This window comes from Pseudochaenichthys georgianus, chromosome 24 (assembly GCF_902827115.2).
Source record: "Pseudochaenichthys georgianus chromosome 24, fPseGeo1.2, whole genome shotgun sequence".
Taxonomy (NCBI): domain Eukaryota; kingdom Metazoa; phylum Chordata; class Actinopteri; order Perciformes; family Channichthyidae; genus Pseudochaenichthys; species Pseudochaenichthys georgianus.
This window is the reverse complement of record NC_047526.1, coordinates 9,379,047-9,400,933: the sequence shown is the minus strand read 5'-3', so window position 1 is coordinate 9,400,933 and position 21,887 is coordinate 9,379,047. Positions and strand designations below refer to the sequence as shown.

Sequence of the window (21,887 nt, the reverse complement as noted above, 5' to 3'; positions counted from 1 at the left end):
AGCTAAAACAAGGTGTTCAGTTAGGGCTAGGAGTCCAATCGATCAGGCAGGGGGTGTGTCGGATGTTGCATTGTATTTGTATGTCACTGCCAACAATGGTGCATTTTGTTCACAAAGTGGGCTGAAAGTGGCAGGCATCTGTCTCTGACTACTGCTGCCTAATAAGAATGCATTAATACAATTGTGACCTTTGTTTACGGTCAAGGTCTGTACGATTGCTTTTGCCTTGAGGGATGAGCCTTTGATTCAGTGGGACAATAGACTTTCAAGAAGACGGTGCACTTGATCAAACATAAACCGTGCATCATGAGTGTAAGAAGTCCTGTATGTGTTGGAGCAGATAATCCTCTTCTGTTTGACACCACATGGAAACCGTACTGTAGATTAACAAAGAGGACATTCAACCAGCTTTGAATGGCTGACTCGATATCACTGCTGCTGTTTGTCCTGAATGGCTGTGTTTGGATTTCCTAGACGGCACACAATCATTCAGCCTGTGATTTAATTGGTATTGGAGGCAGACCTGTCCCTGAACATGGTTTATCTGTGGTTACAAAACACCCTTCTGGCATCAGGAGTGTAAATGACAACACAACAGCAGATGGCACCATTGAGTGGAGGGGATGGTGAGGAGAATAGTTATTGGCATTGAGGGATGAAGAGGATAGCCAGTATGGACTGGCTGCAATACATGGTACTTAAATAGCAATTTTCCTATTAATAACCCAGTCCAGTAACGTTATGTTATGGTGATAACGATATCATTCAAATAGCACAAACAAGACAATGCCTGGCGCATTTCACCAGTGCCTTTTTGGATGCCAACTCTGATCTAAATCAGAAACAGAAAGGTAGCCAAGCAGGGCAGGAAGCAGAGCATGACTCACTGCTGGCTGCCAGGTAGACCAGAGGGCTACCCTCTGCCATGTGACGAAGCTGAAAGCGAGGCAGAATAATAGAGAAAGAAGGTAGGACGTGCTCCCTTTATCTTCTTTTGCCAGTGGTGTGTCCAGAATGGCTGGTCTCTAAAGTGCTTGGCAAGATAAATCCACAGCAGCACACTTCTAAGCCACCTTTTAAAAAGCTTATAATCTGCCTGCAAGCTTCTCGTGCTCACAGCACCAGAGGAGGAAGGGAGGAAGAAGAGAGGAGGAAGAGAGAGGCAAGGGAAGCGAGGGGAGAGCCAGAGAACACCACACAACCTCTTTCCCGTTTTCTTTAAATGTCCACAGTCTGGTTCATTATTCATGCTGTATCTCCTTCTACGTGACTCATCAAAGCTCCCTAAGCATCAATTCATTCTTCATGGGTGCTCAATCATGTCTGACATCCTTCATGCGTGCATGTGAATGAAATAACTGTCTGAGCGCGCATGCAATCATTCACATGTTTGTGCTCCCTTCTGCCGGAGTCCCTACTGTTTTTTTTAACCAATTGGTTAGGTTAAGGAAAAGACTGTGGTTTGGGTTAAAATACATACGTTTGAATTACTTGGGTGGGGTTAGGCCAAAAAACTACTTAGTTAGGTTAAGGATAATATTGTGGTTCAAACATTGACTTTTTGTTTCATACATGACGTGAACAGCAGTGTTCTGGGTTAAAGACTTTGTTGACCTAGGTCTATCCACCCCAACTATTTACCAATGCAGACTTTGTCTGTTTAATTCTACATTACAATTATCGTGCATTTCTTTTCACTTAAGTACGAACAGTGAATGAGAATAGCCTGATTTGTTCTTACCGTGAGGTGCATGATAATATAGAGATATCTGTTTTCTCCTGACAAGGGGGATTCAAAGGTCACAAACAGGCCTGTGAGCCATTTTAATAGCAGATTGTAGTTTTTCCAGCTGACTGCTCTATGTAGTTATCAGTGATCTCAAATTGCTATGCAGTGAATTATTGTGTTCCATTAAGATGAACTGTACCAATCTTTTTAATCCCCTCTCTTTATCTAATTCGCACACGTATCGACACCTTAGGTAGCCTGAATGCTACGTTAGTGATCCGTGTCACAGTAAGAAACTGAAACAACTTAACTAATGCTCTTTTATGTAACTGTTCAAATAATATAGAAGCAGGTAGCATCTTCTGAACCGGGACACAGCTATAATTTTGCAAAACAAGCCTTTGGCTGTCATCCCTCTAATGGTTTCTCTTCCCTAGCTGTCCTGCTTTCCTGTCTTGCTGTTTTGAGAAACGTTTCAATCTTTCAGGCAGTAAAGTCATGTTAAGTTATGCTAATCGTCGGACAGCTGGGTCAGTGAGGACAAATGACAAAACTGCGAAGAACAAAACGTCAGAACAAAAGCTGTCTGCCACGACTTTTAGGAATGACTAATAGGAGACAATTATGTGGTCTCTGGTGACCTCAAGACTGTTAATAATGTGCTCATCTACAGATAGCAGTGTCTGGTTCCCGAATTGTTCTGAAAGTGTCAAAACTGTTTTATGCATGATGAGAATAGTACTACTTTGATTGAGCTAAGTGTCGCTGGTGTTTTATTTTATTTGGTTGTTTAGCCCCTCAGGCTATAATCATGTGTATTTTCTCCATTCCTGTTCATGTGTCTTCTCGCAATTATCACTGGCCCCGTGTATCGCCTAATCGCTATAACCGGCCTGCTCTCGTCTATCCCACATGCTCCACTGAGATCCAACATCTAGTTTCAGGCGGCCTGTGGAACTGCCAGTCAGCTGTTCCTGAGGCTGACTTCATCTCTGGCTACGCCTCCCTGCTGACCCTGGATTTCCTTGCTCTCACTGAGACGTGGATTACTCCATCCAACACATCCACCCCAGCAGCTCTCTCCACAGCATATTCCTTCTCCCATACACCCAGACCCACTGGTAGAGGAGGTGGCACTGGTCTCCTGCTCTCTCCCAAATGGAGCCTTTCCCTCTTCAAGCTACCTAACTTCACTCCTTCCACCTTTGAATTCCATGCCGTCACAGTAACCCATCCTATACAATTAACCATTGTTGTTCTCTTCCGTCCACCAGGCGCCTTGGGGGACTTCTTGGAGGAATTAGATCATCTCCTCTCACACATCCCTGAAACTGGCCCTCCCGCTGTACTTCTCGCAGACTTCAACCTCCAGACGGGGAAGATAGACGAACTAACATCTCTGTTAACAGCCTTTGCTTTCTCACTGTCTCCGTCCCCACCAACTCATAAAGCTGGCAATGTCCTCGATCTCATATTCTCAAGGAACTGCGCTACTTCTAACCTCTCTGTAAACCCGCTCCACACATCCGATCACTTCTTCATTTCATTCTCTCTACCCCTTTCCAAACATAACAAACTAATCTCTTCTCATCCTGCACCTGTCCGCCGTAACCTTCGGTCCCTCTCCCCCTCTACCTTTGCCTCATCGGTGCTCTCAGCCCTCCCTTCCTCTGACTCGTTCCAACTCCTACCTCCAAACTCTGCTGCAGAAACTCTCCTCTCTACTCTCTCATCCTCTCTGGACTCTCTCTGTCCTCTCACATCTCGGCAGGCTCATCAGTCCCCTCCTGCTCCCTGGCTAAATGATGCACTGCGTGCTAATAGAACCGTCCTTCGGGCAGCAGAACGGAAATGGTGGAAATCCAAACACCGTGACGACCTCCTAACCTATCAGGCTCTCCTCTCCTCTTTCTCTGCTTCGATCTCTCAGGCAAAAAGCACTTTCTTTCAAGATAAGATCCAATCTTTCTATTCCAATCCCAAAAAACTATTTTCCATCTTCTCCTCCCTCCTGGACCCCCCCAAAGCCCCTTCCCCCTCCTCCCTTCTGTCAAGCGACTTTGTTAACCACTTTGAAAAAAAGGTTGATGATATTCGCTCTTCTTTTTCTGACTCACCTCTACTCACCGCTGGGTCACCTGAGCCACCTTCAACCGGCACACTGACCTCCTTTCCCCCTCTCTCTCCAAGTGAGGGGTCTTACCATCATTACCTCTGCCCGCCCTACCACCTGTCCTCTGGACCCTATCCCTTCAAACCTCCTTCAGACTATCGCTCCTGATATTCTACCGTTTCTCACCCATTTCATCAACACTTCTCTAACTTCTGGTCACTTTCGAAACAGTCTCAAGGAGGCAAGAGTAAACCCTCTCCTAAAGAAACCCACTCTCAACCCGTCAGATGTTATAAACTACAGGCCTGTCTCTCTCCTCCCGTTCCTGTCTAAAACACTTGAACGCGCTGTCTTTAGACAACTCTCCTGCTATCTCCATCAGAACAACCTTCTGGATCCGCACCAGTCTGGTTTCAAGACAGGTCACTCCACAGAAACGGCCCTCCTTGCTGTCACTGAGGAACTGCACACTGCTAAAGCAGCCTCCCTCTCCTCTGTCATCATCCTTTTGGACCTGTCTGCTGCATTCGACACGGTGAATCATCAGATCCTCCTTCGCACTCTCCAAGAACTTGGAGTTTCAGGCTCTGCACTTTCCCTCCTCACCTCATACCTCAAAGACCGCACCTACAGGGTTACTTGGAGAGGGTCCGAGTCCGACCCTTGTCAATTAACTACAGGGGTCCCTCAGGGCTCTGTTCTTGGTCCCCTCCTCTTCTCCTTGTACACAAACTCGCTCGGATCAGTCATTAGCCCGCATGGTTTTTCATACCACTGCTACGCTGACGACACCCAATTAATTCTGTCCTTTCCCCGCTCAGAGACCCAGGTCGTCGCACGCATCTCTGCTTGTCTAGCTGACATCTCTCAGTGGATGTCTGATCATCACCTCAAGCTCAACCTTGACAAGACTGAACTGCTTTTCCTTCCGGGAAAAGATTGTCCCACTCTTGACCTAACAATCAACATTGGCACCTCTGTTGTTTCCCCGACTCAGACTGCAAGGAATCTGGGTGTGACCCTAGATAACAACCTGTCCTTCACTGCAAACATCGCTGCTACAACCCGCTGCTGCAGATACACGCTTTACAACATCAGGAGGATGCGTCCCCAGCTGACCCAGAAAGCCACGCAGGTTCTGGTCCAGGCTCTCGTCATCTCACGCCGAGACTACTGCAACTCCCTCCTGGCTGGTCTACCTGCATGTGCCATCCGACCTCTGCAGCTCATCCAGAATGCAGCTGCTCGCCTGGTCTTCAACCTTCCTAAATTCTCCCACACCACACCACGCCGCTCCTCCGCTCCCTCCACTGGCTTCCGGTAACTGCTAGAATCCACTTCAAGACAATGGTACTTGCGTACCATGCTGCGAATGGATCTGGACCTTCCTACATCCAGGACATGGTTAATCCGTACACCCCAGCACGTGCGTGCACTCCGCTCTGCATCAACCAAACGGCTCGCTGCACCATCGCTGCGAAGGGGACCCAAGTTCCCATCAGCAAAAACACGTGGGTTTGCTATCCTGGCTCCAAAACGGTGGAATGAGTTCCCCATTGACATCAGGACAGCAGATAGCTTACACACCTTCCGGCGCAGACTGAAAACTCATCTCTTTCGACTCCACTTCGAGCAATAGAACTATTAACAAAGCACTTGTATACTAATAAAGGGCTGGCTTATCTAAAGCCAGTTGAGTAGCACTTGAAATGTTTTTGCTCTATGAAGCCTGATGTACTTATATGATTCTGTTTTCTTCAAGTTTGTATTTTGTTGGTCGAACGCACTTATTGTAAGTCGCTTTGGATAAAACGTCAGCTAAATGCAATGTAATGTAATGAATAGAAGTGGAAAAGCAAAAGAGACACTAAAGTATGTTGCGGGAATTAAGACTTAACTTTACTTAGCATTTATTTAAAATTGAGGCAGGATCAGGGGGGCAGAAGCACAGAAACCCAATATTCAAAATAAAAGGGGACCCAATGTTAAACCCTGAGGAGCACCTGCATACATTGTTTTGTTTGTGTACAGATTAAACAAACACATTCAAACAGGCGCTGAGAGATTTTTTTAAATAAGCTAAACGTCCCTGGCTATATATTCATATTTAGCATACAGATATGGTAACATTAGAAAGAAAAAGACATTGAGTTGTTGGATGAAATCATAGAATAAGTTATCCCGTAATGGACCAAGTGCTTAAAAATGTCAGCATAAATAAAAATGGCTGCCATCTGAACACCCAGCTGTGTTCATTAATATGAGAATCTGCGTTTTACTCATTCTATTTGTAAAGGAGAGATAGAGAGAGAAAAACAAAGAAAGCAAATATTAAGATAAGGAGAGCACAGGGAAAGCCAGGCCCCTAACCTAATAATCGGCTAATCCAAAGCACTACAAGATAGCAAGAAGAGTACCACTCCACTGATTTACATCTATTTACAGAGTACTCTGACAAACACAAGATTAACTGACTTGACATTGAGTGCATACACAACATGAGTCTGGCCTAATTTTTGTATCATCATTTGTTTTTCCCTCATCTTTGTATTCATACACATCAGTAATGTCATCAGATTCCTGTAAAGAAACTCCTTCCTTGTCTCTGTCCATTGATAGGGACTCAGCGTCTCTCTCATGGGTGGGTATTTGCTGACACGTGGCTTGAACCCTTGTTAACCAGATGGGGGTCACCCTCAGTATCACCCTAATGCATCTTGGGATTTAACCTGCACAGTGAGACTAATGGCTTTTTGGCCTTCACTACTCAACCATGATAACTGATTTATTCTCACAGAGGATGTGCTAATGGTTATACACAGCTTCATCTGATTATGATTTCCCACCAGAACAGACACTATTATCATATGCTGTGCATCCAAAGGTACTCAGTAGCTTCCCATTTCCTCTTTTCACTGTGCAGAAGCATTGGGGAGACTTTTATGAAAGTTGCTGAATAATTCAATTACAGCTTCAAGGTCCATAGCGAGACATTGCAAAGAGGCTATTGAGCAGCTGATAGGTCAAACACAATTCATCAATCCTTTGTTACCTCTCTCTGTGTCTGTTCTATCTTCCTTTCTGCCTCTCTAAGTGCATTCGTGTGTCTGTCTTCTCTGTAACAGCTCATTACCGATGCACCTCGACTGCAAATACTGAAATACTGTAGATACAATTAACACTTTTGGTAATTACTCGGCATGATGGTAAAACCTCCACGGCGAAGAAAAACACTCATGTCTTCGAGAAAATTACAGTCTGCTTACTCGGTGTCAGATCCCCCTCCCGCTCTGTTTTCCAAACATTGCAAACAAGTCATAAGTGAGTCACTTTGTTCAGAGTTCATCATTACCATTTGACTCAAATCTTCAGAGCAAAGAATCGGGATTTTTCTATATTTGAGCAACTCACAAAAAAAGTCTTGTGTTTTATGTTTGTAAAGCACACAGACAGAATTCCTTGCCTTTTAGGAGACTGTGTGTGTGTGTGTGTGTGTGTGTGTGTGTGTGTGTGTGTGTGTGTGTGTGTGTGTGTGTGTGTGTGTGTGTGTGTGTGTGTGTGTGTGTGTGTGTGTGTGTGTGTGTGTGTGTGTGTGTGTGTGTGTGTGTGTAGTGTGTGTGTGTGTGTGTGTGTGTGTGTGTGTGTGTGTGTGGTGTGTGTGTGTGTGTGTGTGTGTGTGTGTGTGTGTGTGTGTGTGTGTGTGTGTGTGTGTGTGTGTGTGTGTGTGTGTGTGTGTGTGTGTGTGTGTGTGTGTGTGTGTGTGTGTGTGTGTGTGTGTGTTGTGACATCGATAGAGAATGGCATGGGAGCTTCTGAAATGACAGAAGCTATTATTAGTGTATGGAAGCCGCGAGCCGACCCCGACAGAGAGGAAGGGAGGTGAGAGGAAATGGATAAAGAGAGAAATGGGAGAGAAAAAGAAGCGAAAGAGGAAAAAGGAGGTTGGAAAGAGAGAGTGACTTTAGTAAGACAACGGTGGAGTGTTATAAGGCCGGTCGCCAATTTGAAGGGGAATCAATTCATTTGTTCAATAAAATTCAAGCTTTTAAGTTAAGAAAAACAAAAAGTCTCAGACATCGAACCCAGCTCCTTTCTCAGAGTGCAAAAAATAATTAGTTACTTTCAGTAAAATCCCATTATGATTTTTAAAGCCAGTTTGGCCAATTTGTATCTCCAAATGTTATACTGAATATATTCTGAGACCATAATTGCTTCTAGAATACATCTATGTATATTTCAAATAATAAATCTTTGAGGACTAAGCTTATGTTTGTATTTGCTATTCTTTCTTAATAACGTGTGTACATATTTACATATATCTTTATTGACCTTATTGGGTCCATGTGTAAAATAGCTAGGAACAATTTGGGATGTAGAAAATCATAAACATTTGGATCTAAATAATATTTGACTTTTCTGTAGTTTGTTATGTACTAGGAACATTTGTGATCTAAAAAACTAAAAATAGTTTTACTTGCATTGTAAAATTATCAGGATGACGTACTATATTATAAGCATTGTTTTTTAGAAGATTTTGAAGTGTGAGTGTGTCGTTTCTAAGTACATTGTACGTAAAAAAAAAAAAAAAAGACTTATTGCCTGATGCAATAAAGAACAGAATATTGGAAAACCGTTCATTTATTTGAACTGTGAATTGGAGTCAATACACAGCATCAATGCAAATTAGCATGTTTTCTTTATCATCTCTAATGCACGAGTCAGCCATTGCAGTGGCTTATCTCCACTTTGTGGCACATCTATCTATATTATTACAGAAGCATTTTTTTCTCCAAATAATTAAAAATTATTTTGACGCATCTCTATCTGTTCTGTCAGTCTCTGTCTCCTGTGATCAGTCACCGTATGTTTTCCTCACATAAACAGACTGTTGACCAGATGATGTCAGTGTCTGTCTGTCGCTTCATTTACCTTCCTATCACTCTGTCTGTCTGTCTGTCACTCCGTCTGTCTGTCTGTCTCTCTCTGTCTGGGGAGTCTCACAGTCAGTGCTGTTGGATAGCCAGCGGTGCGCACACAGAAACAGACACACACACACCCGTCATCAGCAAAAGCCTTGAGGCTATGCAAGCGAGACGCAACCGAGCGGAATCCATCCATACATCTACATTCAGGTCAGCATCTGTGTGTGTGTGTGTCTGTGTGCATGGGCCAGTGTCACAACAATGCTTCCAATCTACAACAAGGCCGTCCTCTTTCCCCTTAATATTGCTTCTCTTCTAACCAACAAACCAGGATTAAAGTGTTCAGATTTTTCATTTCAAAATGTAAAATGTAGGATGGTATAAAGTTAACAGAAGTGAATTCCAAGGCATAATAGAATACTTTTTCTTATGTTTTATGCCTTTGTTGAAACCATGACAGCACCTGCAAGTTCAAAATTGAAAATAAAGTGGTGCAGGAATTAGTCCTAAGACCCTGAAGCAAGTTAGCATTTTAGCACTTCTGAGTTCCTTTCGTCTCCAAGTTAAGTGTTTTTTAAATGTGCTTGTTGTTAGATCCCTGAAATAAGGTCTGTGGTTAACACAAAAACAAAATATATGTCAATAATTACCCCACTGTTGAATGTTCGAAGCTTTTGTGTCATGAAAATGTGACTGAAAAAAACGACTCAACATCATCACACCAAACATTATCCGCCTTTAGCTTAGCGGTGATGATGCGCAGCAATGCTACCATGATGTGCTTTGTTTTCTAATTCAAAAATCATAAAAGTAGGATATTATCCTGCGCAACACGATGTGTGTCTATCTTAGAGGTATGTTTTCTACAGTTCTTATTTTCTGCAATATTTCGAAGGGACCCATTGAGTTGCTTACTTCCAGGTATGCCTACAAATATACATCATTACTGCACCACTCTATTGTAATGCATTTGTTCTACTCCTGTAGTTCTCCATAGAAACAATAACAGAGTAATATGAGTGGAAGAGCCAGAGAGATGATGCATGTTAGCAAAAACATAATGAGGTTCATTATCGAGTTGTTGAAACGCTACCCCATCACACTAACAACAGAACACCACCTGGCAGGAGACCAACAATATTGGTGCTAATTTCATATATTATATAACGGAACAAGTCAATTATAACCATATTTCAATAGCTCACTGTTAAATGTGTGTGTGTGTGTGTGTGTTTTCATGGCTATCTGTCAGTGACTGTTGTCTCTGCATGCGTCAATCTCGAGAAAAAAAAATCCAGTGACAAAATCTATCACCTTAACATTTCAGTGTTGTTATCCTGTTACAAATGGCTCCTAGAGCGGCTGCTGTGTCGGCGCTGAGAAACGTCACACGCCGTAGCATATACAGGTGCTGCTGTGTGAACAGGCACGGAAGCCCCTTTACATCGCTGCATGGCTTTGGAAATGCCACTAAAAGGGAAAATCCACTGGGAAAGAAGGAATATGAAATATGATGCTGCCCTTGGAAAGTGTTTTTGGTTTGACATATTGCTGCGACAAGATAACACTATATAAAAATGAATATTCACTAGATTGTACTACTAGTGCTGTCTATTTTTTGAAAAAGTGCTTATTAATTGTGTGTGGTTGCCCTTGTGCACATTATAATAAATAGTATAATTCAAATAGTTAATTCATAGAATGTTTTATTTTCTCATAGTTGAATAAAAATAAAGAAATAGGTGATGCATAAAAAAGTAGGGCTCCTATAATGATCATTTAATCAAAGATGAATTATTTATTATTAATGCGTTTTGCTGTGTGGCTGGCTTGGTACACATTATTCTAATATGGTATAACTCAATACATCTAATTGACAGAATATTTTATTTTTGTCTCACAAATAGTTAAATAAAAATAGATATATATAGATATTTGTGATTAACTGATTAGAAGAAGATGGAGATTGCCTTCGTAGATACGTTTTGTTCTAAAGATCTTAAATGTAAAAATGTCATTCAAATATGCAATTTCATTTGAATTGTCCTTACTGTTGGACATTTAAATCATCTTATTATAATCTGGGTCTCATTTCAACCACTTATTTCACAATCCAAATTTCTATATCCATTTAGCCATGATTTTGAATCCACCAATTCATCACGAGTAATTCTTAAACTCAGTCAGACAGAAAGAACTGAGATTGTTCACTTTTAATGAGTTATTTTATATTGATATACCAAGTAATTGATGACCCCCAGCCCTGATCAAATGAAACTGTAAGCTATGATAACACTGGTTACGGTATACAAAGCCGCAGACTATATGCAACACCACAGCATCAAATATGAATATCACAGACTGCCCTGAGATACGACATCCTACACCTGCTTTCCCTCCCTTCCTCTCTTCCTGTTCTTTGATGCCTCTCAACTCTCCCTCTTTATCACTTTCTCTTCCTCTGTCTCCCTTTACGCAGCCTAAGAGATGATTACCTGAGTGAGAGACAGAGCACAGAGAATAAGAAGAAAAAACAACGCGTTTATGTACAGCCAAAACAGTACATTAGATCCAGGCTGGCAGCCGAAGGCGAGGTAACTGCAGTTTGCACCCCGCGACTGTCGCAGGTGCAGATCTGTGTTAGTGTGTGGGCGAGCAGAAAAATAAAGATATAGGTGCACAGATGTAAGTGCACCCTGCCTGTCTCACGCATGCACGCACCGGGAGGACACAGACCATAGAAACAGAATAGGAGAGATTCCTATTTGAATGATTTGAATCAGAATAGAGTCGTGCAGTATTGGTACCAAAACCCGGAATTGAGTTAGCATTTTAGCCCTAGTCAAAGGTTTTTGAAACGTATTTTTGGTAAGAAGCCTGAAATAAGGTCGAAGGTTACCACAAGCTAAAGAGATTTTCACGTGTTGTTCTGCGACATAAAATACATCAGTAAATACAGAACTCGTGAATCTCTTCAGCTTCAATGTGTGAGTGACTAAATGAGACGACTAAACGCCTTTAGCTTTGCAGTTGTGATGCGACCCTGATGTAGTTTGTTAATAGCCTAATGTTAGCTTCACCCTTTAAAAATTATAAAATGTGAGATTATCCTGCTGAACTGTTAAGTATCATAAACGTGTGTTGGCCAGCTAGCTAGCAAAGTTATGGTTCGGTACCAAATCATTAAAGACAGTTTTGATCAGCCAATAATCAAGAACAGTGGCTTCTCTTAAAGTGTTGTGAACAAAAACAGGTATAACTTTAATCTGTATAGTGCTGTGTCCACCAAAGTAACCACAATTGCAGCCGGTTACGCCATCTTTGGTTGGTAGCCAAGATGGCCGCTGTTGAGGGTAGGAAGTGGCGTTCCACACTCAACTTTTTACTGTTATGCGGGCACCAGGAACTCTGGGATGTTCCTACATCCAGGACATGGTTAAACCGTACACCCCAGCACGTGCACTCCGCTCTGCATCGGCCAAACAGCTCGCTGCACCCGCACTGCGAGGGGGACCCAAGTTCCCATCAGCAAAAACACGTGGGTTTGCTATCCTGGCTCCAAGATGGTGGAATGAGCTCCCATTGACATCAGGACAGCAGAAAGCTTACACACCTTCCGGCGCAGACTGAAAACTCATCTCTTTCGACTCTACTTTGAGCGATAGAATTACTAACAAAGCACTTATATACTAATAAAGGACCGGCTTATCTATAGCCAGTTGAGTAGCACTTGAAATGTTTGGCTCTATGAAACCTGATGTACTTATATGATTCTGTTTTCTTCAAGTTTGTATTTTGTTGGTCGAATGCACTTATTGTAAGTCGCTTTGGATAAAAGCGTCAGCTAAATGCAATGTAATGTAATAGTACACAGAGTACAGAAGTATACAAATTGAGAAACAGCATAATTCTGCAAAGGGATCAGCGCCATTTTCCTCTGAACTAATTAAATGACCACGTCAAACAGTTTAATATCCGCTCTTATTCTATTTATATCAGGCAGACTCTCACAAACACAACTCTTCTCGTACGTTTCTCACAAATCCATTTTTTCCTCACTTTGCTTACTTTTCCCGTCTCTGTCCCTCTGCGTTTCTCGCTTTCAACCAACGCAAAACACGCTGTGCCGTCTCCCTCCATCTCCCACTGAACATATGACCCCCTCAGCGCACACACACGCACGCGCGCGCACACACACACTCTTCACAGGAACAATCTGTCCCATTAATGTGAGGTCGCAGCAGACCGTTTTTCCACTTATCAGCTCTCTGGATTTAAATAAAGCCCTATCACTGATACACTGTTGCCTAGAAACACAATAAGATGCATCAATAATAGGATGTACCCAGAAGCCTACAAGACCCCTTTAGATCTTAGCTGCCTTTCCCCCTTTGTGCAGCTTCAGATTTCCCTGCATCTGCTGCTTGTGTGCCGTCGTATTGTGCTCGAAAGAGATTTTTATTTTATTTGGTGTTTTTGTCCCTCGTTTATTACCTTATTTCCCAGGAGTCCAGGTTTCTTTTGTAGTTCAATTTGAACTCAATTCAATTTGATGCTTTTCCATTTCGTTTTGTTAACATGATACATTTGGCCAAACTGAAAACGTCATTCCCAGTGGTGACAGATGTGCTTTGTCTTGTTTTTTGAATCCAGTCAGCCCTACCTCAATTTATTTCTGGGATTTTTTTACTTTCTCTTTTGGTCTTAGCCGATGCTTGAGCTCCGGTGGCATTTAGAGGAAGTGCCCCCATGCCCTCAGTTCCAAGGAGTGTCTTATGTAACGACAGCCCCTCTGGTCGTGAGGCATTTCCCAGCACCAGAGATAAAAGATGAATGCCTATTCTTAAAATGGTCAGAGAGCTTTTTTAAGAACTCTAAGGAAATTGAGGCGTTCAAGAGGACACAAGATAAGCCTGTCCTACATTACGATTATTTATACAGTATTATTGCTCAGATCTAATTAAACCAGCAGAGATGGTAGTTAACTATTGCAGGTTTATTATATTAGTAACCTTTATTCATAGCCACTTATTAAGCAATGTTATCACAATTTCCCATCATGAAAAGGCCATCATCGTTTTCATGATAGTGCTCCTGCCTGTTTTATAAGACTTAATGAATACATAATGGATATATTCACACTTCTCTGTCAGTCAGAGGTAATGAGATATAGGTTAGCAGTAGAAGATAAAAATAATAATCATCTGAGCGCCTCTGATATCTGCCTCTGTTCATTTTCTGCCCAGATACGGCAGTGGCGAATGGGGATGTGGCAGGGTGGGTGCCTGCTCACATCTTGCAGGGTTTTTAATAGGAATGCATTTTCCCTCAGAGGATTCCCAGTGTAATCATGTGACCCGAACCAACCCGGTTAATATACATCGTGGGAATCCCAACTGAGAATGGTCTTTTCAGAATCAACAGATGGCTTATTATTGACCGTGATACTTCGTTACTATTACTAGTGTGTCTTCTGCTAATACTTCTACAATCAAAAAATGGTGTTAATACTACCATTATGACTATTACTCTGAGTTACAAATACTACTAGAGGTTTCACCTGGTACTTTTTAAGTTAAGCTAAACCACCACTTAAATCCTACAATAATCGATTGTGCAGTTCCCTCAGCTCTACAGAGTTTAAGTGTCTTTTAGCTAATTGTATTGGTTTTCAGGAATTTGTTTGCCACGCGTATCAACCTTATTTTGATTTCAGCAAAAGAAGTCTGAAACATGGGCTGTGTGGTACCGAACAAGCATCAAACAGGAAACGTAAGAAGTAGCAGCTAGCTAGGGAACTTAGCAGAGCATTTAGCCACTAAAAAGCCAGATATTTTCTCTATTAGGTGGCGGAGACCAACACAGAGGAAAAGGAGAACATGTTGGACTTCCTGTATCAGGGGTCATGACACATAACTTTAAATAAATGATTATGTTTCTTCTTTGTGTCTGCAACGTGTTTGCTAACACGCTAACCATACAGTGATCATATGTAAATTCTGTTTTTACAGCTTATTCCACAAGCCCTAAATGGCACATAACTTTTTCCTTTTTTAATTAAACATGAATTTGTACATCTTTGAATACATGGTCTGCTGTACTACATTCCTATTACTGATGAATACGTTTTACAGTCAATAAACTATGATGACAAAAAAACATTATCTAAGGTTTTTTGTAATCCGTTTGTATGAAATCAATCTGACCACAGTCAGCATGTTAAACCAAACTAGTGTGTGTTCAGCAGCTTTGTAGGAACTGTGAGCTGTTGTCCTCCGATGAACTCCAGTCAGATCAACAGGAGCGTCTCGTCTGTGTGTGCATCCATCAGGTGAAAGTGAGTCAGTGGAGTCTCACCTTGACATACAGCTGCTGGAACTCCTCCAGGTTCAGGCGTCCGGTGGGACAGTCCTTCAGGAAACCCTTGTACCACTGCTTCAGCTCATGTTCATTAAACTCTGTGTTCTTCACCAGGTCCTCCATCACTTCAGGGGTCAGCTTGCTGTTCTGTTTCCCCATGTTGCCTGCGAGAAGGCCACACACATAAAGAACAAACAAACACATTAGTTCATGATTATAAGCACCTTTCAGAATACAAGAGGTACCTTTTTATAAAGTGATGAAACTAAGTGTGGATGGTGGAAGGAAGAGTGACTTATGAATGCTAAAAACAGATTCCTAGAGAACTCTAAAAGTGCGAACCAAAGCTTTAATCTAAAACTAAGTGTAATATAATGAACAGGGACAGTCTCACTTGATGGTTAGTCCAGTAGTTGTTTCTTCATGAGGAAAGGGTCAGTTCAAACACATAGAACTGTCTTCCTTTGATCCGCGGCTTGCCCTATTTTATTTTATTTCGTTAGCCTAATATTTACATAGCATGTTCAAATGAAATTTCACAACATCGTTTTTAGCCACTTCTTTTTCAAGCTTTAAGATTATTACTTTCCAAATGGAGAAAGTCTCACCTCCAAATGAAACTCTTTGAATGTGGAAAGGGCCAATAGTTGGCTCTCTGTGACTTTTCAGAACAACTGAAATGTGTTTTAGTGTTGATTGGCTGCATCGGCACAGTGCTGATGCAGCCACTTCACCTCCTCGAGTACATTAACCAGTCTGTAAAGATCATAATCAGCAAAAGATGGTTTGAGTTTTTGGAAACATTTCTATTTCTCATTGCTTAGGATCGTTAGACGTCTTATGGACAGACTGGCAGCAGCAGTGTGTGTGGTGTGCACAGAGGTGAGGTGAGCATATACTGAGGACATGCTGCATTGGTTTTTGCAAAGCATCATTTAAGGACGCTTGTTTAAATCGACCATGTTTTTAAAGCATGATATAGGTTTTTAGATTGATTTTGCACCTTCAAGGTTGTAAATAGTTTCATTTGTGTTACAATACGCCAAGTAAAGAAACCATGCCAACACCTACAGCTCACCTGGGACTAATATTGCATCACTTTTATGCCTTTGTTCACTGCCAATGTTACATTATTGCTGCATGAGGTTACGTGCAATGACTATTTTCAATACTTTCCCAGTGGTGATTTAAAAAAAGCAGCAACATACAAACCGCACCATTTACATGGCAAGGAATAACTTAACAGACTAAAAATGAAGCATCTACAAGTGTAGTGATTTTTCTTTTTCAGGGCTTTATGGTGTCACAGGATGAATTAACCACATTTACACAGGAAATAGATCTACACTAGATGGTGGTTTTCCAAAATGGTCCTTTCTCAGAACAACACAAATAGAGTTCAGTCAGACAGCGCCATACAAATAAAGAAGTAAGGTCAGAAAGAATGAAAATCAGCAGTTGGATTTGGAAGTGAGGATATCAATATAAAATGTCAAGTGAACTTCGCACGTTGATACGCAACAGAAAATATATTTATTTGAGGTGGTTATCAGTTTGCCGGCAGGATTTCTGAAAAAACTACAGATCCAAATGTAATGAAACTTGGAAGGGTGCGGCATGGAACAACCAATCAAATGTTGAGCCAAATCGTGGCAAATCCACGCACACATTTTCACTGGAACAGCCTAAACGGAATTCTTCGCTCACTGATTGCCCTTTTATTTTGTCATTAATTAGATAAAACCTGCTATACCTCTCGTATAGAGCTTTAAAAGGACAGCTTGACATTTTGCAAACACCCTTATTTGCTTTCTTGATGAAAGTTAGATGAGAGGATCGATGGCGCTCTCCTCGGAGAGTCAAGATCAATCTTCTCCTCTAGCTCTTGGCCGGAACCCAAATAAGCTTATTTCGCCAAAATACAAAACTATTTGTTTAGGCTTCTATCGGGATGGAATTGGAGAGGGAGTAGTGTTTGTTTTAGTGTAATAAAGAGATGTGTGTGTATTTTTCATACAGGCATCAATATACACAGGGGTCAGACTATTTTTGGGAAGTTGTGGAATGGAGGCATGAGGTAGTTCTGTGTGTGTGTGTGTGTGTGTGTGTGTGTGTGTGTGTGTGTGTGTGTGTGTGTGTGTGTGTGTGTGTGTGTGTGTGTGTGTGTGTGTGTGTGTGTGTGTGTGTGTGTGTGTGTGTGTGTGTGTGTGGGCTATTATGTGATCTCATTTAGTTATCTGCGTTGTTGACAAAGTACAAAGACTGCCCCATCGATCAGAAAAGTTGTCCTTTGTGAATTGAGAAACTATTTTTTCATCTCACAAAGATTCCTTAGAACCTTTCCAAGCAGCTCAGACAGTCCCTGAACCACCATTTGGAAACCATTTGGATAGATTTTCTTTGCCCTGAGGCTGAAATACAATTTTAAAAACTGCTTTGATCCAGGCTTGACCCGGGTTCACCAAGGACTCATAATGAACAAAGTGGAAATTCACCTTATGACTGAACATGCTTCCATCCTGCATGTATACTAAAAGAATCAATACAAAAGAAGTGATTCATTTGTTAGGAATCAAACCTCTGCAGGTAAGACAATAGCTACGTTGTTCTTATGTTAATAAGGCATGTACTTATTGGATAACGGTGAATAGAAAACGCTATTTAATCAGGGAAACAATGCAACAATTTCATTTAAAAAAAGAAAAAAAAGAATCTTATTAAATGTAATAGCTTAACCTAAAAATCACAGACAAACGCACGCACGCACGCACACACACATTGATGAATTATTAAAGGATATGCAGCATTTTCGGTCACCTGCATTTGTGTGAAGCAAGGACCTTAATACAGGACAATGATAATGAGCTTTGAGCTTAGAAAGCCTTAATTTCAAAATGGACACTTGATATAAAAAAATCTTGATATCATCGAAACACCTTTGCCACGAATTATGGGTAATTTATTTAGGTGAGAGACACTTCGGTACATAACCATTATAGGACCATTACATCCCCGACGTCTCCCCTGATGTGCAGCCCTCTGGACCGATATGCAGTCTAATGACATGCTGTGTGTGAGCAGAGCATGCTCTGTAAAGTCACTATGCCACAGTGATATGAGCACAGCAGTGTTCAGATAAAAACCTTGCACCTCTCAAATAGAAGCTTTTTGGCAGCAAAGAAATGAGCCGTGTGTTAATGTGACCTGCAGAGCAGCCCAAGTGCATTCAGATGCCTCTGAAAAAGAAAGGAGAGGAAGTTGGACAATTCCCTCCTCCATAACTGACCCTGTGTGTGTTTCAGTGTGGGAAACAAAACAAGTGGTGTTCTGAAATGTTCCAACAGTAACTAAAATGATTCAGCAGCATAACTGTTCGTCAAGAGTTCAGAATATGTCTCTTTGATATGTGAAAATGATGCGAACACATCAATTGAAGGACAGAAACATTGGCATGCCCTTGCATAAGTGTTTGTCATTTGAGTAAATGTTTTATTTCTTGGTAGAATTGACAATTTTCTCTTCGGTTCAACATGATTGAATAAGAAACATTTATGATACTAACACCATTTATGGTAGATTTTTGGGACGAAGAATGGCATCACTAGAAGTAACAAGCTAATGCTAGGCTATAAAGGAACTTCATCACAGTAGGCTGACTGCTGGCGAATGACTCATGCTAAGCTAAAGGGAGCTAATGTTAGGCGTAATGATGTGTTCTAGTGGAATTCAGTCAATTGTTAGCAACTCCTGTTTTTATGACACACAGAAGCTTTAGGGCAGACAATAACCACTGGGGTAATTACTGACGTAAATGATGTCGTGAACATCTCTTCAGCTTGTGTTAACCACAGATCTTATTACAGGCATCCAATGAAAAGATGTTAAAATGCTAACTCATATCTCGGTTTAAGGACTCATTCCTGCACCTCTCTAGTTTTCCAAAAAATATTTTGTTACTCCAGTGAGTGCAACAAAAATATCCCAAAAAAGAATTTGATAATGGAATAATTAGAATGATCCTGAAGCATGAATCAGTATGCTACCCAGTGTTCAGCTTCTGTCCCAAGGGGTAACAACCACGCACTGACTAGAGAATTGTAAATTAGAATATCAGACCTGCAGCAATACTAATTACCATGCAGTTATGGGTTGAACTTTACTGTCTGAATATGTCAACTCTTTTCTCTGTGCGTAGCGATCAGAAACATCCTGCTACATGAAACGTCCCTAAGTGCTGCAGTGAAAGTGAGGAGGCAAGTTGCCAACACTGTTCTCTTACAACACAGGCTGCCAGACAAGGTGGGCTGAGCCTGGGCACTGCAGCTTCAGAGGGAGACAGGTGTGTCCCCCGAGAGATGTGCACAGCCATAACGTGCCTGTGTGGGTGTGTGCGCACGTCCGTTTGTACCTAAACAGCAGGTATGTGAATGTATACAATTGTTCATAGTATGTAAGGGTATTTGTGTGCAACCTACGGAAATCATCATTAAGTATTAATCTAAAGTAGTGCATTTGAAGGCATCACAAGCATATCATCAGCATATTGTCAGCTTACACAACTTCCAAAAGCTTCCGGGGAATTATTACGTTGAAAGATGCAAAACGATATGTTCATTCACTTCTAATATGCACACAATATGCACAAAGTTGCATGCACCATAATGCACTCGTCTTTTCTCATGCATGCAACAAAGCAGCAGAGCAGAACCTGCATCTGTATAATGTCTGGTGGCCCAGCTTTACGTCACCATCCATGATATTTCTTTCCATATCATACAATAAACTGCTATTATGATAAGATGTGATTACTTTACTTCTTGCACAATAATTTATCTCCAGTGTTTATTTATGATGTACCAGAAAGAAAACTAACACTTAAATAAATCACCGCCCACTCAGCTCTGCTTATATAAAACCTGCAACTGCACAACCTCTAAAGTGACGCAAGTGGCAACATGGTATGGCGGAGCACTTTCACAACATCATCTTCCTACGCCTTTTACTTTGTAAAGACTTTCATTTTGTGACGGTCCTCACAGATCTGAGTTGTGTGACGGTCAGTTTGGCCCAAAGAGAATACACATTTTTGTGCAGGTTCGCAAGATCAAATCAAATGTGTCTTCCATATCAGACCGTTGTCGAATTGTCAATTTTCAGAGCTATGCGAGAGCCTCTCTCATTTTTCTTTTGAACATGCATCAACCTTGTACTGCAATAGAAGAAGGAATGGAATGAAAAACATCTTTAAATGTTTGATAACTGAACAGATGTTCCCCCTTAGCAACTGCTTGACAATCAACAGCCTGCAAATGTGATAATGATGAAATCCCCTCTATATATCCAGCTACAAATTCTTTAGCAGTAAAAGATGTACACTGTACAAGCACAAGCTGCGTAAATCACAGTTAAAAGGATAAATGCTAGGAAAGTGATGTGAAAAAAGTCATGCAGATGTCAGTGCTTCATTTTAGCCACAAAAAAAAGAGAGTCGAGAGACACTTGGTTAGTCTGCAGAGCAATGCAGAGCAGAGCAACACACCTGAGTCATTACCCTTTGTCTTCTCGCCCACTGGGAGACACAATGACGATACATCATAGCTGTATCTGCAGACAGGTGTGGACTGACACATTTTACAGTCCTGTTACAACCAGACCTGCCTCCGAGCCGGGCGGATGGCTAATATATATCTGTCCCTTCACCAGCATTTACAAGCAGGGGATGACCTTGAGATGCAGGCAGAGCCCCAGCCAAGAGAAGCAACATTAGATAGGAATTATGCAGTTAGAGGGTTTGATCCAGGCACATCTGGGAGATTTCTGTGTAATCCTGCTGCCTTTATTGTCTAGAAATGTGTGTTGTGTATGTGAATGAATGTGTGTTTGTGTGTGTATGAGACGTGGGGGCACAACACAACACTGGTACTTGCGTACCATGCTGCGAATGGATCTGGCCCTTCCTACATCCAGGACATGGTTAAACCGTACACCCCAGCGCGTGCACTCCGCTCTGCATCAGCCAAACGACTCGCTGCACCCTCGCTGCGAGGGGGACCCAAGTTCCCATCAGCAAAAACACATGGGTTTGCTATCCTGGCTCCAAAATGGTGGAATGAGCTCCCCATTGACATCAGGACAGCAGATAGCTTACACACCTTCCGGCGCAGACTGAAAACTCATCTCTTTCGACTCTACTTTGAGCGATAGAATTACTAACAAAGCACTTATATACTAATAAAGAACTGGCGTATCTATAGCCAGTTGAGTAGCACTTGAAATCCTTGGCTCTATGAAACCTGATGTACTTGTATGATTCTGTTTTCTTCAAGGTTGTGTCTTCCTGGTCGAATGCACTTATTGTAAGTCGCTTTGGATAAAAGCGTCAGCTAAATGCAATGTAATGTAATGTAACAAGCATACAGTAGAGGCTGGTGGATGATTGATTTGCATAAAAGTGGCTTCCTTGTGAGGATGATGTGGGCTAAAGGACATACCACACCCCCACCTGCGCACACACACACGCACACGCACCCTGTTGCAACATCAGCACCAGTGCCAAACTACACCAGAATCATCACACCACGTCGTGCCAAGCAGACATCCCACGCAAAAGTCACAATTTTAGTCGACAGAATTCTCAGTCTGCATGAATTGCATAAATCAGACGTCACCAATCCAAATGTACCCCAGTCTTTACACTTTAATAGTTGAATCTAAATCCTGGTGTGTAGGCTATGTGTGTATGATTAGTTACTAGTTAGTCACC

General features: G+C 41.8%; 1 protein-coding gene across 1 annotated transcript in view; it reads right to left on the bottom strand.

Moving 5' to 3' along the window:
- The window catches only part of vsnl1a (visinin-like 1a), a 35,502-nt gene that overhangs the window by 13,095 nt on the left and 520 nt on the right, over nucleotides 1-21,887 (bottom strand). Inside the window, exon 2 of the mRNA XM_034075342.2 lies at nucleotides 15,122-15,288. Coding sequence (XP_033931233.1) covers nucleotides 15,122-15,283 — 162 coding nt within the window. The 5' untranslated portion in view covers nucleotides 15,284-15,288. The remainder of the gene's footprint in view (nucleotides 1-15,121; nucleotides 15,289-21,887) is intronic.